Raw genomic sequence first — 22,503 nt, 5'->3', positions numbered from 1 at the left:
TGAAAGTGCCAAAATGTAGCAGCTCGTGCAGCTGTAATATTTCGCAAGAGTAGGACAGTTTGTAAATGTAGTCATGGGTAATTGGCTGCCTTTCTTGTAATCCTTACCTGCAGCACCGAATCGCGTTTTCAGCTGTGTATATAGTGAAAGAGCACCCAACTCAATTGTATACCCTTCTGTGTGCTGTAGAATGAGCTTTCAATGAGGGTGTTTGCTTTCCGGACCGTGTATAATTGCCACATGCGCGTGAAAGCGTCCATCCGCGCGCGCGCACTTCGAGCACCGAGTCGAGCGCTTATTAGGAACACGATCGGAGGTCAGCGTCAACTTGCAGGTGCGCAAGAAGAGCGCGGAGAGATCAGGGGCAAAGGTTCAAAAGGTTAGCTTCTACCACATGTGCGTCAGCTTCCCCAGCGCCGCAGGCCAGCCCCGCCCACGGAGCGAAACCATCGGCCGCCTGCAAAGCAGTCGAAACGAGGGGAGGGGGAAAAAAGAAAAAATCCACCTCGCATGAAGTCCCGCACATATAGGTAGAGACGTCACGGTGCTGCGTCCAAGGAGGTTAAAAAATTTCAATTTTTTAAATCTCTTCGGCTGCGCCCCTGCTTAGGGGGTGTGGTCGGCCTGGGCCCCTACGGGATATGGTTTGGGAATACGCGGCCGGGTTATCAAGTGGCTAGTTCTCACTACACATGCTTGTTTTTCGCAAATGCTTGCTCATCTCGCAAGTTAATTTTTTCTCAACTTATTCCATGTATTTTGTTCAATGTATCTATCGTTCGTTCTTTGTAGAAATGTTATGCAGAGTTTGCTTTATGCACCGTTAATTTAGGTCGAAACTAGGCCGCATGACTATCGAGGACTATTGATGAGCTTCAGACGTATTTCACGAACGTTCTTGCTTTGTAATTTAATATCTTTCAACACCACCAAAATTTTCAGCTCAGGTTAAGCTTGTAAAAATCGGAGGCTTTGCGCAACAATCGCATTAGAGGAGCCGCGGACATTGCTAAGAGCATAAATGGCGGTCTTATATGACTCGGTCGCGGGCCGTCTTAAGTTATCTGAGCGCACGCTCTTTTAGAACCTTTTAGAACAGCAATTTACATTTCTGGATCATACGCAAATGTTTCCTGCCCAAGACGTCTACTGCATGTCCTGGTGTGCCGATTTTAGCCGCGTATTTTGAGGCAGGCTCAAACCTCTTCACTCCCCTCCCATCACATTCTTCACCGCACCTATCGGCGCCCTGGTCATCCTTCCTGTCCCACCTGTTCTTCCTACCCATCCATCCCTCATTCTTATTGGGACTGCACCCCGCCATCACTTGACCCATCCCTCGCCTCCATCACCTCCTGGGAGCTCTGGTTGTCTCCCCCGCCGACAGTAAACATCCAGGCTGCCCAGGAAGCTCTCTACAAACACGTGCACCGGATCCGCACGGACATTCTGGAGTACTACGTGGATCCGGTGAATTGAACTTTGAAATTAGGACCTGGACTTAGGTCCTGCGGAAAATAAAGTTTGTTCTCTCTCTCTCTCAATTTTATTACCCGAATTCTTTTCAGAAGCGTTTTCATGGCTGATTTTTGGCAGCTCAAGTCTATTCTAAGGCTGGTTTGGCAAGGCGGGCTTAGTTCAGAATTAAACCCTTTGTTGAGGCCGATAATTGCGATTGTATCATTGACAGTTAGTTGACAGTTAGTATCATTGACACTTATAAAATGTGGAAGTCGCGGGCAAAAATGCGCCGTAGTCGGATGTACCGACTGCGATAGGAGCCTCAAGGTATGGGGCAAATCCGATGATGTCCCCAACGGAAGGCTGCCGGCAAGCGCAGTATAGTGCATACCATCTGCCTCGACGCGCTTGTTCTAAAATATGCCTCCTGTTGTGTTTAGGCGTTGCGTGCGTGTCGTCGCGACGAAACAAGTCAGCATGGCTGTTTAAGTCGATCGGAGCGGTGACTCCCAGATTCTTTTCTAGTTTTCGCTATCGCATATCAGCTTTGCCACGGAGCAGAATATCTAATCTCGCCTTACCTAAACGCCTTTCATCGCACCGCCGGCGTCCCCAAAGCTATGCCGTTCGTCTCTGGCGCCAAACCGTCCTTTCTACTTGGGAAAAGCGCAGAAACGTGGCTTCAGTAAGTATTGCATGTGTTTCCTCGCCCTGCAGGCCTGTATCACTCCCGTTGGCGCAACCAGAGCTAAGCCTCAGCGGTAGTTGCCTTGCGCGGGAGGCTGCAGCTTCGACGTTATTTCAAACTATGTTCATCCGTGTGCGAACGAATCCGTACATGCTCATGCGATAAAAGTGTGACAACCAGTGGCTCAAAGCTGCTGCATTTATATCAGGGGTCGGATACCTTTTGATGTGGCGGTCCGAGTTTAGAGGCACGTGCACACCAGCGGCCGCCAGCGGCGTCGCGCCGCAGCCTTCACCCGCAGCGCGGCGCGGCGCCGCTGGCGGCCGTCGCCCGGGCGGCACGGCAAGGTGGACGCTAGTGTGCACGTGCCTTTATGAAGCCGACACGGCAAGGACCGGACGGAAAATCAGGGCGGGGGGGAGGGGGGGGGGGGGGCGGCTTTTTTTGGACGGGTGCAAAGAAAGGAGGGGAAGACATTATCTGGATAAGTATGAAGATGGGGAGTAATGCCAACTTCAAGCGATCTTTCTTTATTCTTGCCTAACCCCGTTTGAGGTTAAAATTGCCATGTCAGCCTTGGTTGATTGATTGTAGGGTTTAACGCGCCGACGCAACGCAGGCGATGAAGTGCGCCGTAGTGGAGGGCTCCGGATTAATTTTGACCACCTGGGGATCTGTAACGTGCGCCGAAATCTCGTACACACGGGAGTTTTTGCTTTTCGCCTCCATCAAAAAAGCGGCCGCCGCGGCCGGGAAGCGAACCCGCTTCCTCGCGCTCAGCAGCACAACGCCTTAGCCACTGGCCATGCCAGCTTACAAGTAGGAAGTTACGAAGGGAGGGGGTTCTGACGTCGTGCCGGGGGCCGCATAACACTTCCCCGCGGGCTGCAGGTCACCGACCTCTGATGTACATGGTTGCTCTGTACGTAGAAATAGAAAAAAAAAATGCCGGCAAAAAGCTATGAAGCGCGTGAACGGGAGGTGAGGCGATGGGGGCAAGTCAGAACAGTGCTTAAGAAGCTTTATGGACCATTCTTCGGGGCTAAATAGTCTGTGAATGTTGGCACACATATCTAGTCGTCCGATAAGTGCCCATGAAGAGCGAGACTCGTACATAATTGCACAATTAAGCTCCGGCGCTCTCGTATGCACCCCGGCTCCATGGAAAGCCGCGACGAGAAACGCATTCTTGCATGTAGAGGAAGGTCAGCAATGGCGAGTGACGTCACATGATCCAACATGGCTGCGCCGAGACGCCGCTCTGGAGACCGTGTATTGAACTGCTAAAAGAAGCCCGCCGTTAGGGTCCTGGGGCCGCTAGGTGGAGTTCTGGGTATTGGCGCTGACGGCCTGGGTTCGAACCCCAGCGGGTTGCGTTTTAATTTTTTATTGCAATTTTTTTCCAAACCAATTCTACGCGTTGTTTTTGTTAACAATGGTGATTTAGTACGTTTTAGGTCACTTTAGGTTCGGGGCCGCCTATGATTACGTTTACTTACCGTTCTGCATCACGCGAGCAGACACGTGGGGTGCTGTGCAGCGAAGCCTTCGGAAATACGCCCCCCTGCAGTGGAAATAAATAGATATGATGATAATAAATAGTGATGATGATGATTGTGATGATGATTATGGAAGGTAGACGATCTTGCTATCCAAAATAGCTATCGCGGGAAGGGAAGTAAGCGCAGGCAGGGAACGCACTGGCGGAAAGGGATCGGAAGACCTGCTAGAAATTGATTGAAATTATGTGCGGCAGGCATGGCTGGGATATTTCTGAGTTGTCTTCGTCGTTCAGTGGACATCAGCGAGCCGAAGATGATGGTGATGAGTGGTTCCTGATTCTAATCGTCACACTCCTGGGAGTACCATGCCATTCCACACGAGGTAAAATAACTAGCGCTAGAGTTCCTGTATATAGCTCCCCTAGGGGAGCAGAGTTGCGCGTCCATCCGCCATCTTGAGTCCTAAAGTTGTGCGGGAAAGCCACCCGTCACGCGGGCTGGAGCCGCCGCCGGACCACCGCGGCAGTGGCAGCGGCGGGGAGGAGTCGGCGCATGCGTGTGCGAGCACCTGCGGGACAGCGCGACTGCGGGGGTAGTCGGCTGCTTATCAGCTGCGCGGCCGCCGCTGCCTCCGCCACCGCAACCGTCGCCGGTCACTCGAACAGAACTGTCTAGAAACGGTGTCTTGTGCGCAGCACTGAAAGCGGGCTTCGCTGTCGTAAAGTGGAACCCGTGGCATGTGGCCATCAGACGCGCAACTCTTGCGCTACGCCATATACAGGAACTCTAACTAGCCCGATGGAGGCGCGCTGAAGGGGCCGATCCAGGGGCCTTCGGGCAGTCAGATCGGTTCCTGAAGCGGGATACGCGATATCAGACGCGTCCTTTTCCGCTCGTGTGTTCCGCACATTATGCTTACACGAAATCAGCGGCGGATCTACGGTCACTTATTGGGACTATAGGAGGGATGAATAGAAAGGGAGGAGGGTTCCTTGTTTGGGAATGGCAAGGTGGGAATTAGAATCTGGCGCGCAGATTAGGCTGGACAGCGCTAGATCAGAAGGCGATTTCGGGTGCGGGAAGGGAGGGGGGGGGGGGTTGAACGCCCTACTACCAGGCTCTGCAAGCAACTAGAAGAGCAAGAATCTTTATTGGTTTCGTCATAAATACTTATAAATAGTGAAGGTACTCGCGAGGTGGCGTCGTCAGCAGCGTTCGCGCCACCTATTGCGGGGTTGCTGTGCTACCGTTGGTCGCCTGCACGGCGGGCGCGGGCGCCGCGACGAAGTGCGGCAGTGGGTGGAGGGGCTTTTCCGCGACACCGACACTGAAGGGGTCCGTGTCGAAGCGCTCCGGGGTGAACTCGTCGCCGAAGCCGGTCTCCTCGACTTCGATGCCCTGGTCCTCCGGGTTGGCGAACGCGTTGGCTTCCTGGTAGGGAATCGGGATGACCGACCCGATGGCGGCGATGCCTTCGTTCGGCGACCGGCAGACGCCGCCGCGGCAAACTCCCTCGTACAGGCGCTGCGGGGGAGAGAAACGAATTGGCGCGAAAGTTTAAGACGATCGGGCTCCCCTGCCTCATGCTCCAAAAATTGAAGAAGAAGAAGAAGAAGAAGAAGAAGAAGAAGAAGAAGAAGAAGAAGAAGAAGAAGAAGAAGAAGAAGAAGAATGTGAAGAAGGAGATTGAGAAGGAGAAGGAGGAGGAAAAGAAGAAGAAGAAGAGGAAGAAGAAGAAGGAGGAGAAGACGGGAAGAAGAAGACGAAAGAAGAAGAAGAAGAAGAAGAAGAAGAAGAAGAAGAAGAAGAAAGTGATTTGAATCATTATCATCATCATCATCATCATCATCATCATCATTGTTGGGGGTAGGATGGGGAGATAGAGGCCAGTGACTGTCTGGCGTGACGCCGACACCTCAACTGGCCGAAACCTTTGAATTTTGAATTTCGCCGCCGAAGCTGGATTTGGGCTGCGAAACACGCCGTAATGGAGGGCCCCGGATTATGTTCGACCACGTGGGGATCCTTAACTTGCACCGAAATATCGGCACACGGATGTTCTTTGTTTTCAGCCTCCTTTAGGAAAACGGCCGTCGCGGCCGGGATCGAACCTGCCTTTTTGGAATCAGCATGCGCAACGACTTCGCCACGTTGCAATAGCTCTGTAAGAGTCTCCTTAAAGCATGTATTCTTTCCTCCATTTGAAGTCTACGGGGAATCTTGAAACAATGCGGCAGAATTGCGGTCTCAGCAGAAATGACGACAACGAAGGGAATTTCGTCATCAGTTATGGCGTCAATGAAATACTAAATTTGATGCTGTCATTATTTTGTCGGTGACATTTATAGGAGTACACAGGGAATAGTTTGTCCGAATATTCAGGCTGATTTGGGCAATTAACAGAGATGGTCTATTAGCATCGATATCATAACGTACTCTCAAAATTAAATGCTTAGTCCGAAGGTTGAATGAGCGAAGCTGATTGGTAAATAATTGGCCCTGCAGCATGTGGTGATAACACTAGCTGATGTGGCGTACCTCTGGAAGCGGACGCCACACCACCATATAAAGCGCACAACACGCCGTTAGAGTACAAACTGTTTTTATTACAACCGCTTCTGGAAGAGCACCCCAGGGGCTCAATTCTCTAAAGTGACGACGTCGTTTTCAAACTACGAGGTGTTATGCAAATGCACGTATTCTCAGGTTGGGGCGTCGCTTGGAGGGGGCGGAAAACTGTAATGATGATGATGATGCTTAGCGGCTTCCCCTTCGTCACGGGGTGGCGTTGCACAGCGACCTTATTCGTACCGCCACTGTATAATCACCTCGCCAAAAAAAAAAAAAAAAAAACCTGTATGGAAATTTTGTGCAAGCGTGACTTCTCTGTTCGCACGTCTTCCCAGATTGTTCTCTGCTCTTTTCGCACCAACATTCTAACCATCTTTTACTAACCTCTACTGCTGCCCAATTCACTTTTCCGTTACCCTTAAAGCCAAGGGCTTTCGGAAGCTGGATGTCTTTCTCACTGAGGACTGGACGGATACCTTTGCACTCCGTTACAATATGTCGGATGGTTTTTGGCTCCCTGCCCCAGCCTGCGCCCAGTTTTTCCTGTACCAGCTCGCCGATAAGCGTTTTTGTCCGCAAGCAACCCGCCCGGGCTTTAAAAACCAATGCACTCCCTTTGGTCTTATCAAATAACTTTTCCCTCGTGATCTCCCGCTTCTCGATTCTGTGAAAAACTGGAAAACACCCGGCGCCCCCTCCTCGCTCTCTCCCCCGCGCAGGTGCGCACCTCTCTAGCTGGGCAACTCGCTGCGCCTCTATTAGTTCCTCTATGAGTTCGTGACACTTCCCGGAGGAACACGACCGGTCGCACCACATTCCCAAAACGAGTCATGCCAATGTAGGGCAAACACGTTGCCACCTCGCCTGTACTTGGTCCGTCGGGAGACCCAGGAGGCTCCGTCAAGTGTCAACGGCGGGGTACAGATAGTATTCCCTCGCTCATCATCATAATAATAATCATCGTCGTAGTAATCATCATCATCATAATCATACCTACGCCCACTGCAAGGCAAAGGCCTCTCCCATGGATCTCCAATTATCCCGGTCCTGTGTTATAACTGCGACAAATTTATCCGCGCAAACTTCTTGATCTCATCTTCCCATCTACCTTTCTGTCGCCCCCTGCCACGCTTGCTTTCTCTAGGGATCCACTCTGCTATCCTTAGTGACCAACGGTTATCTTGCCTTCGCATTACATGCCCTGCCCAAGCCCATTTCTTCATCTTAATTTCTACTAATATGCCCTTAAAACGCGTTTGTTCCCTGACCCACTGCGATATCTTCTTGTCCCTTAAAGGGGCACTGACACACAAATTTTGCATCTTGTTTTTTTTGTTGCGATAAGTAGCTAGTGACCTGTAGTACCTGTAGAAACCTCATTTGCTTCAGCGTGCCACGGTTGTTTAATTAGAGGCATTTTAAATGCGGACAGTCGCAGTTTCGGTTTCAGCGAGTGCCGCGAAACGATGGATTTTTGGATTTTGTGTGAACAAAGCTGACCACGTGACCGTCGGAGGGATATCACAGAGCAGAGCCGCCGTAGCACTGTCGAATCCGCATTGACGGCAGTTTCTGTGAATGCCCCCACGTACTGATCTCGTGAGGCGCTTAATTAAAAAGCGACCGTGGATGTGACGCAGGCGCTGCGAGTGCAAATGCTACCGCGGCTAAAGAACGACGCGCGACGCTCGAGACGGTGGGTGGCAAGACGCGCGCTGGGAGCAGCCAGCCGGTCTGCCTACAGGTCCGCCTACAGATGTGTTCGGCTTAGCACTGCGGCGGATATTCGAGTGCCGCTCTCGTAAGCGGTGCAGATGACAATTGTTAATGCAACCCGTCATCGCATCATTAACTCCTTTCTCATGTAAGCCACCATAGTTGGGACTTGGGGACAATTTCGTGCAGCGGTAACAAGCTATCACTCGAGCTACCTGCGCCGGCCTGGGCCACTTCGGGGCCGTGGCCGCCGCCTGCACAGCGACCGTGCGGCTAGCTCCGTGGGCTTTTCGTGCCTCCGGCGCGTTTTCGCATCCAATAGCAATAAACAGTAATAGAAACAGAGTGCCTGGAATCGCTGTAGAACTTTGGTCGCGGCCAGCTGCCCCATGAGCTGACGAAATCACGGCGCCTCCGCCGCCAACGATCGGGTCATTCGTTCTCGAGAGCAGAAGCTCCGCCCTCTGGCCCTCCGATTGGAGCGGCGAGCCGGGCGAGCCGGCGAAAAACGCCGGCAGTGCGGAAGCGGCAAACACAAACTCGTGACGTGTTTGGATGTTGTTTATTTACACAATATCCCCGGGATGTCGATTGCGCGTGGTCCTCTGCTGGCTGCTCGGTTGCGTTTTGCACACTTTAAAATTGATTTTAAATATGTTCTAGGCTGTATTCGCCGCTGATATTTTGAAGATGATGTATATGTGTTCCCACCAATCTATCTCCGAAGTTATCTCGCCTTCAAAATTTTGTGTCAGTGCCCCTTTAATGTTACACCTATCGTCTTCCGTTCCATTGCTCGCTGAATCGTCCTCAATTTAGTTGGACCCTTTTGTGAGCCTCCAAGTTTCTGTCCCGTAGATGAGTACCAGCAAAATGCAGCTGTCATACACTTTCTTCTTTAGTGTAGCAGAAACAAAATGGTGGGCTAGACAGTAGTGTGTGCACTCACGTTCTGGCACCTCTCGCCGTCATCTCGGTTGACGCGCAGAGCCTCTCCCGAAGTTGGGTTGAAGCAGCGAAGGCGACACCCGGAAATCACCTGCAAGAACATTCCCGAAGGGTCGATCAGTTAGGCAATTCCCCTTTTAAAGTCGAAGCACCTTAGGGACTCGGGCTGTCGGCGTCTCCTGTCGTCGTCGTCTCATGTCGTCATAGTAAATCAAGTTGTCAAACGATAGTAAAAAACAAGTGTGTAATGAATAAAACCGGTTCGAAATAAACTAAAATGATTTAACATAATTTAAAATACAGGAATAATCAGGGTTTAATTGCATTAACAACAGGAATTTGTTAAATTTCGTCTCGAAATTAGTTTCAAATGCCAGGTTTTCTCCTTTAAAGCGTATTTCTCAGCATGCTGCGGCGTATGACACGAAGACAACTTACGGCCAGCCCGTATCTCACTTAATTTCTTAAAACCGTTTCAACGCAACAGAGGGCGCCACCGCCTCAGCAAGCGCGCGATTGCTTCTCCCACTGGCGCTTCTCCGGCGCCCAATCAGCGCGCGCCGTGTGGTAAGAGAGAGACTTACAATCTTTGGATACTTATACACTGCCTGTTTCGCCCCTCCCCAGTTTTCACGTTAGTGGAGATTGCCCGGGACATTTTCGCTCAGTTATCCGACTAAGGCTTTGGACAGTTGAAATGTTCTGGACAGCCACTCGACTGTATCGTTATAGTTCTTTACAGGCTCACAGCTGACGAGCGCCGCTCAATCGTCAGAGACGGCGACGTTAGCGCAACGGCTAGGGTGCGCATGCGTTAAAAGAGATCAGTACTGTAACCTTCCACTCATCCATCCAGGATCACGAAAAAAGTTTAGCAGGCTTGCGGTATTTGGTAGGTGGCTCGCATGATTGCCCCGTCGCGGACAAAAATGGGCGTTGTTGCCACATCGTCGCTAGGTTGGACATCAGTCTATTCCACTTTTTAATCTCTACCGCTGTAAGCGTTGCCTTTGAGAAAGAAGCGTAACGAGCCGCTCTTACCGCTAAGGCGGCAGTATACACCGTTTCATTCTTTAAGCCTTGATGACAATTTAGCATGTCCTGGACGGCTCTGCGCGTGCTCAGTGCGATCATCCAGCCGACTGTGCCAATTGCATCGGGTTCAGCCCAATGATAAAATAGCTGTTCCGTGGGCGAAAAAAAAAATGACTAGCCATTGCACTCTGCGAAGGTGGATGACAAGCGAAGCTTTTTCGCAAACGATATATATTTGACACGGAATTTGCGTGAAGGATTGAGTAAATTTTGTTTCTCTTGAGCGTCGATGGCGGTCATTTAAAAGATTTACGCCTGTATTTTCGTTTTACTGATCTTGAAAACGGGGCCTATTGATTACGGGTCTGCTCAGAATGCATATCCAAGGGAGGCGACGTGTAAACTTGAAGTCTTAAGTCATGCTGTGATCTCGAAAATTGTGCCTATGATATTAACCTACTCAAGAATCATATCCAAGTGATGATAAATACAGGTTTGAGGTCTAAGCCAACGTTTTGAACGGCATGCGACTGTGATGGTGAGTGCGTGCTATAAGCGCACGTACCGGAATATTGCTTTTCAAACGCCTAGCGCTTCAAAGACACCTTAAAGAGAACTAATTTGCTCCTCCTCATTCAGGTAGCCACTGAATCTCCTCATTGGTGTGTCTTCCAGGGGGAAGCCTAGGGAGGTTCTGTTCACAAACATTAAAAAAAAATAAAATAAAACTGGGAAGCGTAGTCATATAAGGCCGGGTTCAGACTGTGGCCGCAACTGTCATAATAACTTTAAAGAATGATGTCATTTCACGTCTCAGCCAACCTAACTGCGCGACACACCGTTTTTTTACGTCCGTAGATCATGATATGGCTTTTGCGTCGGTAGCATGAACATAGCCTAAGTTTCGCTTAATCAGCCGTAAGGGCACACGTACCCCGGCTTCGACGCGGAAGTTGGCCACCTGGCGCGCCTTGCGCCTGCTCTGGTTGAAGATGGTGGTGCAGGTCTGCAGGTCCCTGCTGGTGCCCGCCTGCATGCACTCCCGGTTCACGCACACCTGCACACGGGAGCGGGGAAGAAGCTTTTTAGGTGGTTGGTACGTCTCCTTCTTGGGTGTACCGAAATGAGCACCACTGCAGCCATTTATTCTCCCGAAGCACGGCCGTTAGGAAGGAGGAAAATCACAGCCCTTCCCCCCCTTATGAAGAGGGAAGTCCATCGAGGCGCTGTGGCGGTATTTCCTATGTTGGGGTTATGCTATACTGGATTATAAGGACAGTGGTAGGGTCACTCCGTCACTGACTAAGGACAGAGATGATTGGAGGGTAAAGAGAAACAATTAAGTTTTAGTATAGCGCGGCTAAGCTAGTCACAGCGCAGGCTCTAGCGCGCCGGACAGATGGCCGCCGAAGAGCGCACGGCATTGCGCAACGTCAGGGGAGGCGGAGGAGAGGAGTGTATGCAAAGCGGGGCTGTAACCATATCTCCTTCTTTCCTCCCTCTTTCTCTGTCCCCATTTCTTCTCACCTATCCCCCTTCATTCCCCCTCTCCCCTTCCCCCGGACTGTGTTGTATGCTCGTGAACTATCCCCAGACCACTTCTTTTCTACTTTCTACTTCATTAAAGCGCTCACTCACTCACTCACTCACTCACTCACTCACTCACTCACTCACTCACTCACTCACTCACTCACTCACTCACTCACTCACTCACTCACTCACTCACTCACTCACTCACTCACTCACTCACTCACTCACTCCGTAGATGGCCATGCTTCCCATTGTGGGAAAGATGGCTCAGAAAGAGCTTACACCGATCGCTTTGAAGCCGGCTTACACAGATTGCTTTGAAGCCGGCTTTGAAGAGTGTTTAAAAACACGAATTCTTTCCTGAGATCTTTTTGTAAGGGCGATGTAAGCCGTCTTATATCATAATATAGAGGCCCTCGGACTTTTTTATATTTGTAAATTTTTTATGCGAATTGTTCGTCCTGGCTGGTCTTTTCGCCGGAGACGATATCTGGATCCTTTATGTGAATGGGCTGCGCTACAAAGAGTACGTCGCTTCGCTGGGAATACGACATCTTAATTACGCAGCACGGACCAAGAAGACGGGACGTTTCCCATTCTGCGCTTTGGAAAGACCTATATCGGGCATTAAATTAATTTACGCTAGTCCGCACTTCAAAGGGCAAGAGAGGGAATGAACGCTTATTGTATATCCAACATTAAGGGGTGGGGTCCTAAGCCCAGGAATGCTTGAGTGGTTCGCACTGCGATGGCTCTCTTCACCAGCCGAAGGTGGTCTTCGAGGTCGGAGCACTCGCTCCCACTGCTGACAGGAAGGAGCTGTTTGGGGTTCGCTGTTCACGCCCAAGTGACGTGGTAGATTTTATCCGTCTCCTCGCAGAAGCGGCAGAGCGGAGAGTATAGGTTAGAGTCGATGATGGCTTTTGCCGGGTGAGGGAAAATATTCGTCTTTATGATTCTTTACTGCTCTCCCGTAAGCTTTTTATCAGAACAATGTTGTGATAGCCGTCAGGTGGACGCCGCAGGTCGGCAAAACGCAAGTTTTGTGCACTTACTTGAACTCCGCGTGGTCAATTGTGCTTTGTTCCGTGCGTTTGTGAAACCCAATGAAACCGAAACAGCGTCTCTGCGTAATCTGCCAGCATATTGATGTCGCCCACCAGTTTGTTTACCTACCGTCTCCCGCTTATCTTCTCAAAATTTCATTCGGAACAACTCGGCCAGAACTTACTGCACTATCTTCCGTAGCACTACTGAAGAAATGCTGGCCTGATTGGAGTCCCTTCTCTCTTCGTTAATGTCCTGGGATCTACAACGCACAACGTGGGCGTCGCGAACCGACCATGGCGGTTGACGATGATAATCTCGAAACCATGGACTAACCATTCCGCTGGCGCAGGTGGTCTGTGCCGAGAACGTCTGTCTCCAGGGTATCCCGTAGCCGTTGCGACACAGGGCCACGCAGCGGTTGCTCTGCGAAACGAGTTGGGAACGGAACACATCTTCAGTGCACGCCTGGCCTTGGCCGCTGACATGCTAGGGCGGACACGGTGGAGCAAAAAAAGTGGGATGCCCTGGCATCGTTCAGGCAGCCCCCCTCCCCATATAGTAGTCTGTCCGCAAACGAACTTCTTTTGCAAAAGTTTGCACAATCGAGTTTCATACTAATAATATACTAGAGGAAAATCTGGCGCTGCAATCGCGGGCCACCGTGGGCGGCGCCATTGCAGCCAGCGACGTTACCTCGCCTACTTGGCTTAGCTAGCCAAATCGCTTTTTTTTTTGTCTCGAAGCCAAAATCAACAAAAAATGTGTAACATTTTTTTCTTGCTCATCGCGCACGAAGCTTCTAATAATCACTGACATATAAATCTTTTTGAAGCGTCAATTGTTTAATAACAAAATAAATTTGAATTATCGTTTACACTAACATTGTTGCTTATATTCAGTCAGAGCCAACTTTTCAGCCGGTTCTTGAGCCATGCCAAGGACAAGTGGAACGTGCACCTGCCCGGTACATGACGGAACGCTCGCTGAAGCGCGGATCCCGTAGACAGTGGCTCCAGGTTTCCCTCTAGAGTATATTAGCATGAAACTCTATGGTTTTCACATCTCTGACAGGAATTGACATAAGTAGAACAGGCAAAACGAACAGCAGCTGCGAAATACACATTTTTTTTGCTTTATTTGAAATGGGCATTTCTTGTTTATCCAGAGTCAACACACGTGTACAACATATTTTGCGAAAAAAATGTATAAGTAGCAACTAACTTTCAAATTTCCGACTATTTGTATAGGTTGTATTCACTGGCGAGGCATGCATGCAGGCAACCATGTGAGCGCCGTCACTGGTTACGTCGGGATCCGGGAGATGGCGGTACTTGCCCGTTCTAAGCACACGATGTGTGTTGGACGTTACAAACTCTAACGCCCCCTCCCCCGAACGCAAAGTAGTGCCTCCACTCCAATGTGAGTGCGATGAATAACATCTATGTTGACCCCGCCGTTGAGAATCGGGTTGACACGGAGCAAACGAAGCACGCCGGTGTTTTTTTTCTTCTTTTTCTGCGGCGTGCGGCCGCAGTGGCACAAGCCGCACCGTGTCTGTGGCGCACCGGCCATGTCCGTGGCCGTTTCCAGTGTTGCCAAGCGTAGAAATTAACAGCTAAATTTTTCAGTGAATACCATCTCTAGCAAAGCGACCATATCTTCGTTAAATGCATTCTAGCACCCTAGTGGTGCAGTCCTACAGACTCGAGGACCTCCTGCACTATTTTGTAAACTCACAACTCCGTTTGTCTTTGTAGGAAGCACTCAATTGCATAAACCGGTATCGGCAACGTCACAGGTGCTCGGCCCAGAAGCTGATGGGCGGTACCACCGGTCATTTAAAAACCGCAAAGCATTCCCCATTCAAAACAAAAGCGGTGCTTCATTTATTTTAACAGCGCCGGCGGTCATAGAGAAGGTGTCGTCTGTTCATTCCGTCCGCACCACTATCGTCATCATCATCAGCGACGCTCACTTTTGAAGTAAACTCCGGGGCAGGCACACTCATGCTTAGGGGGGGAGGGGTAGCAAAACAAAATAAACGCTAATTAACAATCCCTCGAGGTGAGTAATGCTTATACGAATGAACCAATTTTTTTTTTTACTTTGTGCGGCCCAGAAGATCTTTAGGGCAGCTGAGTTTTTTTTTTTTTCCACATAATTTTTATTTCGGCAACAGTTCTGGACCACCCACAAACTGGTCAGAACTGCCTAGGACTGGAAAATAGAAGAGACTGTACAGAGGCTTCGCATCCCTCGAGCGTGTACGTTTAACGTGTACTCCACTGCACCAGTTAGCATAGCGTGCTCCGTCCGCTAACGCTACGGCGGCGGGTAGCGGGGCGCGACTGGGGAGAGCAAATTCGTCACGGCGGGGTGGATTAGTTCCGCGCGGCCTGCCTTCGCCATGCCCGCTCTTTCCCTCCGCTGAGGGGCAACCTCCTCGCACTCCCCGCGCGCGCATGCGCAGTCCGGTCCCGCTACCCGCTAACCTTAGCGTAGCGTACGGGAGCCGCTATGCTAAAACTCTCTATTGCGTTCTTCTACGGTCACTCCTTTGTACGTTGGAATTTTGTAACCTTGCATTGCGTACCAAAATCACCTAGGCCCCTCCCTCCCCCTTACCCACGCTAGGACAAGAAAGAAAATGGCCACAGGGCCCTAGCTCAACACATTTTAAGCTTCCTCTGCTATTTACTTGCTCAAATTTGCTGTGAAATTCAAATCTCATTTCCCCTTCTCCTCTGCAGTTTTTTTTTTTCTGTGAAAAGTGTCAGCCTTATCCGGAAGACGATAGCAAAAGTGAAGAATATTAGAAGACTAAAAACCGCGCAGGGACGAGAACGGAAGAAGTGGCAAACTAGAGCGCTGACGAACAACGGGAGTACAATTTATTACACGACATTAAATACACGGAAAACCAGTAGCTGCGAGCATGCGCCCGTTCAAGGATAAGATATCCCTCTAAGTATGTGATGGAAGCTTACATCAAGGATGAAACAATCAGACTTGGTGTCAAGCTTGCTATCTGGTACAAGTGAGGTTCAACTGGATAGATATGCTACCTCTCTTTCCAAAAGGGCAGTTGGTGGCGTGCTCACGTATTGTTCCCCGCGAATGCCAATCAGTGAGGCCTCCAATATTTCCCGGGAGCGCGAGTCTCGACAGCGTTTCAAAACGCGCGTTTCTTTCAACTTTTATAATGAGTACCCAACTAGCCCAACATCAAGCCTAAGTAAAATGATTGAAGAGTTTGAGCTTTCGTCGTCGTTTGCTAAGTTCAATCCCCCCCCCCCTCTTTTCCATTTTTTTTTTTAGTTTCATCGCGAGCTCAACCGAGGCTTAGCCCCCAGCCCAGTTTTTCTTGCGGAGAAAGGCGGAAACCCTATTCAGATCCAGTTTACTTCTTGCACTCGGTCTTGATACGTCGAACGGTGAATACTAGCGTCACTAAATAAAGGCTTTTAGAGTAACGGCACTCTTTTCTCTCGTTCGTTGTTATGTGCCGACAGGATTTTCATTGGTCGGTCGGCACCATGTGATATTTGTTTACATATTGGCGCAGCCATTTTGTTTCAGGGCGCCTTTCCTCTCTCTCTCTCTCTCTCTCTCTCTCTCTCTCTCTCTCTCTCTCTCTCTCTGTCTGCTGCGCGGACACTAGAGCGGCCGGTCACACTCTCCCCATCAAAACCGGCGGCGGTTTCGTTGGGAGAGATGGCAACACTGCACGCCAGAAACAAAATGGCCCCCAGACGCTTCCGGGTGCACGAAGTGGCGGTACTCTTAAGCGTAGCTTATTTAGTGACGCTAGTGAATACCCCTTACCGTGTAGGCGTATCCTCGAACATTGGGGTCGTTCTTTCCCCTGGCGCTCGTTCGGCAGAGCACGGTGGCGTCCCGGGAGAGCGTCTGGCGCTCCGTCAGCTCGTCCTCGCCGTCTCCGGCCACCGGGACCGACAAGTCCGCGTCGGTTTTCGTCGGTGACGATGCGGTACTTGCTGCATAACACAAGGGAGGCGGAACGCATCGTAAAGGGGCCGATAATCAGGGCCGCGGCCCGTTTGGAGGTCACATGTGCAAGAAGGCTACGAAGGCGCTGTATGCGGGGTAATCGTCAACACGGAGGTCGACGATCAACCGACCTGCTCAGTGTCTGGAAGTTTATAACATATATACGGAGGCGTCGGGGATAGCTCCGAAAACTCCGAAAACCAACAAATTTCACCGCGTACCGGTCAGTCGTTTATTTAGTCAGTTAGACCGTGGGATTATTCTGCTGAACCATCGAAGAATTTTTTTATCTCCCTCTTTTACGAACGTATGCAATATCTTCATATTAAACCTCTGAAAACTATTTTAAATATGGCATGCCTTGCAAGCAAAATGAGCAACTCTATAGTCTGCGCTCGTTTTTTCTAATCCCCAGGTCAGTCTGTCTGCTGCTTCTTTGAAATGGTTTACCTACACATCTTTTGAACGATCTTCATGGTAATGCCGAGCCACGTGGACGGTGTCCCACATTCTTGAAAACCGCAAATATTTAACGTGTCCGTCCTGACCTTGTTCCTTTTGGTTTGGCTAATGCCGCAGCCGCAGATCTCACCGAACTGTTGTCCGTCCGCCTCTAATTTTTTTTTCTTAATGCCTAAGCCCATGTTTCAAGAGCGAAGCTGTTTAGAAAATCGTAATTTTTCGGGTTCGCAGTTAAAAATACCAAGAAATTGCTCAGCGCCCGCACGGCGAGCACCCGGCAGTTAACAATGCCAAGAAAATTCCTAGAGCTCATGCACGCGTGCCTCGCGACGACCGCCCAGCGTCCCCTGTGTACGTTTGTCAAGCCAAGCATACCCACTTAGGGAGATTGGCCAACATTGGCCAAGTTTTGCAAAAAAAAAAAAAAAAACTCCAGCGTTCGCCGTAATCGTAGAAACACTGGCTCGGAACAGAGAAAGACACGTCATAGCGTAAGCCCCTTCTAGGTGATCTCCAATGATTATAACTTCCAAATAAAAAGGAGGGAAGCTCACACTTAGCACAATGATGGAGCAAAGGTCGTTGCGGCAGCGAAGAAGAAGCAAATCGACTGCTATCGTGGTCTTAAAGTCAAACTCGAGGTGTTCCTCAGGGCTCTGTTCTCTCTCCCGTGCTGTTCAATATTTTAATGAGCTCGGTTCCGGTAAATCCAGACATTCAGGTGTATATTTACGCGGATGATATTGCTTTTTTCACTTCAGACAGGGATATAGATTAGATTACATTACTAGATTACACATTAGATTACACATAGATTACATTACTACTAAAGGGGCTCGGGTTGTGTCATTCTTGAGAGGGCTAAGTCACAAAAGATTGGGCATGCGTCGTGACACACTACTAATGATTTACAAAATGTACGTCCGACCAATTCTAGAATTTGGATGTGTGCTATTCGCCGGGAGTCCCCACTACAAACTTCGCCCGTTGATAATGCTCGAAAGACAAGCTCTACGTTTATGTCTGGGTCTTCCCCGTTATGTACCAATTAAAATTTTATACATGGAAGCCCGTATTCCTCAATTAGTCTCATGCATGCATGCCCTCACCGTAGATGCATTTTTACGAGTCATGGAATCGCCCATATCCAGGCCGCAAACTGCCTTCGTTACATGGCCTTCGTTGTTCTTCGGCAGTTCATGGCCGCGGTTCAAACATCCACAGGCGGTCCTTGCACAATCTCTGCTTGGCCCATTAAATGTTGCCCTCTTGTCGGCTCCAGTACTTGACAGAGTGTCGCACTTAGATATTTCTTTTGATGAAATCTTTCCCTCTAACGCGAAATTACTCCCTCTGAACATTTTAACAGGCCTCCTACAGGATCATCTGAACGGTTTCTCATTCCACACCATTGTTGCAACCGATGCTTCTGTCCGGAAGGAGAGGGCAGGCGTAGGTATTTTTTCTCCCGGTCTAGATTGGGTCTTTTCCCTCCGGCTGCCCAACTTTACTACATCTTTCCACTCAGAATTTCTCGCAATAGTCTTGGCCCTTCGTAAGCTTGGTTCCTCGAAACGACAGGCAATAATTCTCACGGATTCATTTTCTGTTTGTTCTGCCCTTACTAATTCAACTTCATCCCCCCTACGTCGAGCCCTTGCTTCTTTAGCGCCTTCCTCCCTTCTTGAACTTCGTTTGGTCTGGGTACCTGGACATGCAGGTATCTGGCTTAACGAATCGGCGGATGCTCTGGCGGGAATGGCATTGGGCGGTCCAGTAGTGGAGGTTCTGCCGCCCATTTCCCTCATAACTTCGGCTCGCTTCCGTAGGCTGTGCTTACTTCAAAGTCTGCCTGATTCTACTTACGACGACTCGGAGCTCGAGCATCTCCGGTACTCATGGAAGTGCAGCTTAAGCCAGTCGCGAGCTTGCGAAGTAACCCTCACTAGCCTTCGCTGTCGCGTTCCAAATTTAAATTATTACTTGCACCGCTCTAATCTGGCCCTGTCGCCGTTATGCGCCTTTTGCAAAGAACCAGAAACAATCGACCATTTCTTCTTCTCCTGCCGACGGTTCTCCTCGATACGCCGAAGATACTTAGAAAGTACATGCAGCCGGCTAAACCTCCCGCTGTCTGCTACAGTTATTTTGTCATTCGGGGTGAAGGAACTGGGATTCTGCCACGGGGATCTTTGCAGTGCGTTGCACTCATTCATCCTGGAATCAGGCCGTCTGCCGTGCTAGACAGCATTTAGCTTAACTGAATTTTCTTGTCAAGAATATGCGCGCCAAGCTCACTGCTTCGTCTGTACCACTTTCTTCGTGTTTCTTACTTCCAATTTTCATTAAATGGTGTTTGTTTTTACCTTTTTTTCTTTCTTTCTCTAATCTCCTTACTTTTATTTCTCTACTCATATACTGCTAATCCATCCTAATAATTAAAAATGTTTCTTTCCCTTCAAAAATTACCTAATTTCTTTCGGTAAGGCGCCCATTTCCTGGCCAATCCCCCTGAGTGGGTACGCGCCATTTCTTTGGAACCGCCACCACCACCTTCGTGATGGTCGTGAAGGTTGCGTGCAGCTTCGCTACCTTCAAGTCTTACGCGTTAGTGTGAGTTTCCTACATTTTTTTTTATCTTAAGCGAATCGCTCCGTGGCTACTTCAGCCACTATGCGGTATGCGGTTGGCTATCTAGCCGCTTAATCTGAGCCATCTATCACCGACTTGCCTGTAAAGGTTGCAGCACAGCAAAGCTAGTATTATGGCGGTGAAGCAAACGTTATATTTAATGCGAAGCATGCCCTCGCTGCACGCTCTAATGGCGCTACTCATACCCGCAGTACTTTCGCATTACCCGCTCTCTTTTCTGTGAAGGTCCAATACATATCCTTATCAGTGGACACCCTCGTAAACCGAACATTGGTTCTCGTCTGAAGGCAATTATTATCGATGAATTCTGCTTGTAATTTTTGTTTAAACTTAGTTTTGCATAGATTTTTATCTGCACACCACGTCCTTCACAAGACACGGGCCGTCCTTATCCTGCCTCCTAGTCGACGTCTCGCCCACACCGAAGCCTCCATCCACACCCGGACTGCATGCATGCACTGGTACTTGCAAGTGACCATTTTTCTCAGTATACTTTCACCGCGGGTATACCAACGGCTGCGCAATACGGCTCCGTAACATTGGTCTTCGTCTGCGGCTGCGTTCTGGTACGTCTCAGTTTTCGATCCTGTACTCCTCCGAACTTGCCCGCCGACCTCCATTGATCTACATTTGATGCTGCTCTTCATTCACATCGATGGCAGTACCTATTCACGCCCTTTGCAATCCCTCTCACATCTACCAATAGACCATCTCTGCAGGTGCTTCTTCTTCTAAACAAGCCTGCGCCATATAAACCTACGCATGGGTGGCACAGCGGGAGCCGGCATAATGGGAAACTACACCTAAAGGGGGAAACTACGCCTAAAATCGTTAGTCGCGCGCGCCCAAAGTAAATGGAGATCGCTGATGGCTCTTCTATGGCCATACTGAAGATCTCCGCATGATATATCTTCTGCCGCCATTTATCCGTATAGCTTCCCTCGGAGCTCCTTCTAGACTTCGCTTTGAACGCTCAGCAGCTACTGCTTAGCATTTCTGTGCGACATATCGAACATAGAGTAGTCGTACAGTGTCCCTTAGCTTCTTCTAAACTCTTTCGTACTTAATCCCTCTCTCCGCTGGCTGCTATTCAGATGGAGGCGAGAAGCAGAAGCGGCCGTGTATCGAGATTTAGGCGCACGTTAAAGGTTCGCAGGTGGTCAAAATTAATTCGGAGCCCTTCACTACGGCGCGTCTCATAGCCCAGGCGTACCTTCGGTGCGCAATACCCCACAATTCAAATTCCAATTTATCCCTCTCTCAAGCGCGATTCCGCGGTGCATGATTCCGTTACACATCTATCCCTGTCGTCGATTTCTTCGCTGCTTTTCGGCACTTCTGTGGATCTATCCGTCGTCGCTTAACCACTCCCTCGGGGGTTCAGTCTATGAACTTGATTCGCGTGAGGTTTCTTGCATGTGCCGGAACACTATTCCGGAAATTAATGTCGGAAAGTCATGCAGAAGTGCGTCCAACTCATCGACTGTGGCAACAAACACATACGTCTCCGAGCACGCTGTGAACCCTAATCCTAATGGAATTTATCCGAAGACCTGCCTTTACTCACTGATCCCGCGTGTACGTAGGGTAGCTTCTCGATGTTGTATACACTGCAGTCGGCTTTCTGCAACGATCCTTATCTTCGTATGTCTGAAGGACAAACTTTCATGCGTCGCAGTGCGACGACACTAAGAGAGACTTTCTTCTCAGCGAGAGGTGCTAGCTCTGCGCTTTCCGAATTGCCAGTTCTAATTTGAGGCAATAAAGAGGAAGGAGGGGGGGGGGTAGAAACGAGGCCTTTGTTCCTTGCACTTGTCGCCAGCTTATTCACGGTGTTTGTTAATTTAGAGATTCTGTACTAGGCACAACACGTCCGCTCAGTTCTGTGGTGGCATTTCATCTATTTTTTTTTTAATTTCTGATGATTTCTACCTGAGTTAACTCAGGTTACCCCAGTTTTTCTAGACGGACACCCTATATTGGCGTGAGAGACAGTAAGAGAGAGGATTGTCTTCGGTACGAAAGCGTCAGCACAATGTATAGAGCTAACTCACATCTGTCTCTCCAGCCACGATGACGGCACCCCCAACAAAAGACGGTCCGTCATAACAAGACGTTGCAAGTGGTCCTTCTAGTGCTTTCATCTGCAGACCCGTGGGTCAAGTACTCACAAGGGGCTGAAGAGGAGACGTCCTCGGAAGACGCGGCGGCCAAGGCCGCCAGAAGGAGCAGCGCGTACACCGGAAGACAGCGCATGACGACTCTCGTAGCGGCTCGAGTATAAGCCGGAACGGGACTGGCCGCTCGACCAGAGGACAACACCGGTTTGTTTGCGACCGGCCGGACTACCACGGTGACACTCGCTGGGCGACACCCGACGGCCAGACCCCTCCCCCCCTTTGCCGTCTATAACCCTCCCCGCCCCGCCGCTTGTCCCCTGGAACCGGAGGACGAGAGAGTTGGTACAGTCCCACGACCGCGCGATATCGGTCACGATCAAGGTCGGTTGTAAACAAAAAGCAACAAGAAGCGTCGCGCAGAGGACAGCGGAAGAGACCCAAACGCTGACCCCGCCGTTCACCGAGCCTTTGGAGGCCGCTGACCTCCCGCGATGGTCGCTGCTGCCTCGCCGAAACGTCTGCGTCTGACGCAACTGCGGAAGTGGATGTGTGGTGTGAACGTGGGACTCCCTTCTCCTTTGGTCGGACACTCTAGACTGTTCGGCGCTTCTGAGATGTCCGAGTACAACTTCGCGGCTGAGCCAAGGACTGCGTCGGAATTTCGGCGGTTCTCGAAAGCAGAGCTGGGCAGAGATACCGAAGTGTTGTGCAATAGAAACGTCGTGGTACGCGCGCAACAAGGATAAAATAAATGCAG

The 22,503-nt window shown here is 50.1% G+C and overlaps 1 protein-coding gene across 1 annotated transcript; it reads right to left on the bottom strand.

The window, feature by feature from the left end:
* Positions 1-4,824: 4,824 nt before the first annotated feature.
* LOC144139828 (uncharacterized) lies at positions 4,825-21,882 on the bottom strand. Its single transcript, XM_077672078.1, has 6 exons — positions 21,798-21,882; positions 16,327-16,499; positions 12,835-12,924; positions 10,856-10,978; positions 8,888-8,977; positions 4,825-5,175 (listed from the first exon to the last, which is right to left on the bottom strand). The coding sequence occupies exons 1-6, from the start codon at positions 21,880-21,882 to the stop codon at positions 4,876-4,878; spliced, it is 861 nt and encodes a 286-aa protein (XP_077528204.1). The 3' UTR covers positions 4,825-4,875.
* Positions 21,883-22,503: the final 621 nt, after the last annotated feature.

The sequence above is a fragment of the Haemaphysalis longicornis genome, unplaced genomic scaffold (genome assembly GCF_048455015.1).
Source record: "Haemaphysalis longicornis isolate Haplotype H1 unplaced genomic scaffold, Haemaphysalis longicornis Haplotype H1 scaffold_5, whole genome shotgun sequence".
Taxonomy (NCBI): Eukaryota; Metazoa; Arthropoda; class Arachnida; order Ixodida; family Ixodidae; genus Haemaphysalis; species Haemaphysalis longicornis.
This window is presented reverse-complemented; position numbering and strand designations above follow the sequence as displayed.

Coding starts and splice junctions, on each gene's coding strand:
- LOC144139828 (XM_077672078.1), bottom strand. CDS start 21,882: ATGCGCTGTCTTCCGGTGTACGCGCTGCTCCTTCTGGCGGCCTTGGCC. Junction 12,925..16,326: donor TTCGAGGATACGCCTACACG/GTAAGGGGTATT, acceptor CTCGTTTCGCAG/AGCAACCGCTGCGTGGCCCT. Junction 8,978..10,855: donor ACTTCCGCGTCGAAGCCGGG/GTACGTGTGCCC, acceptor ATGTTCTTGCAG/GTGATTTCCGGGTGTCGCCT.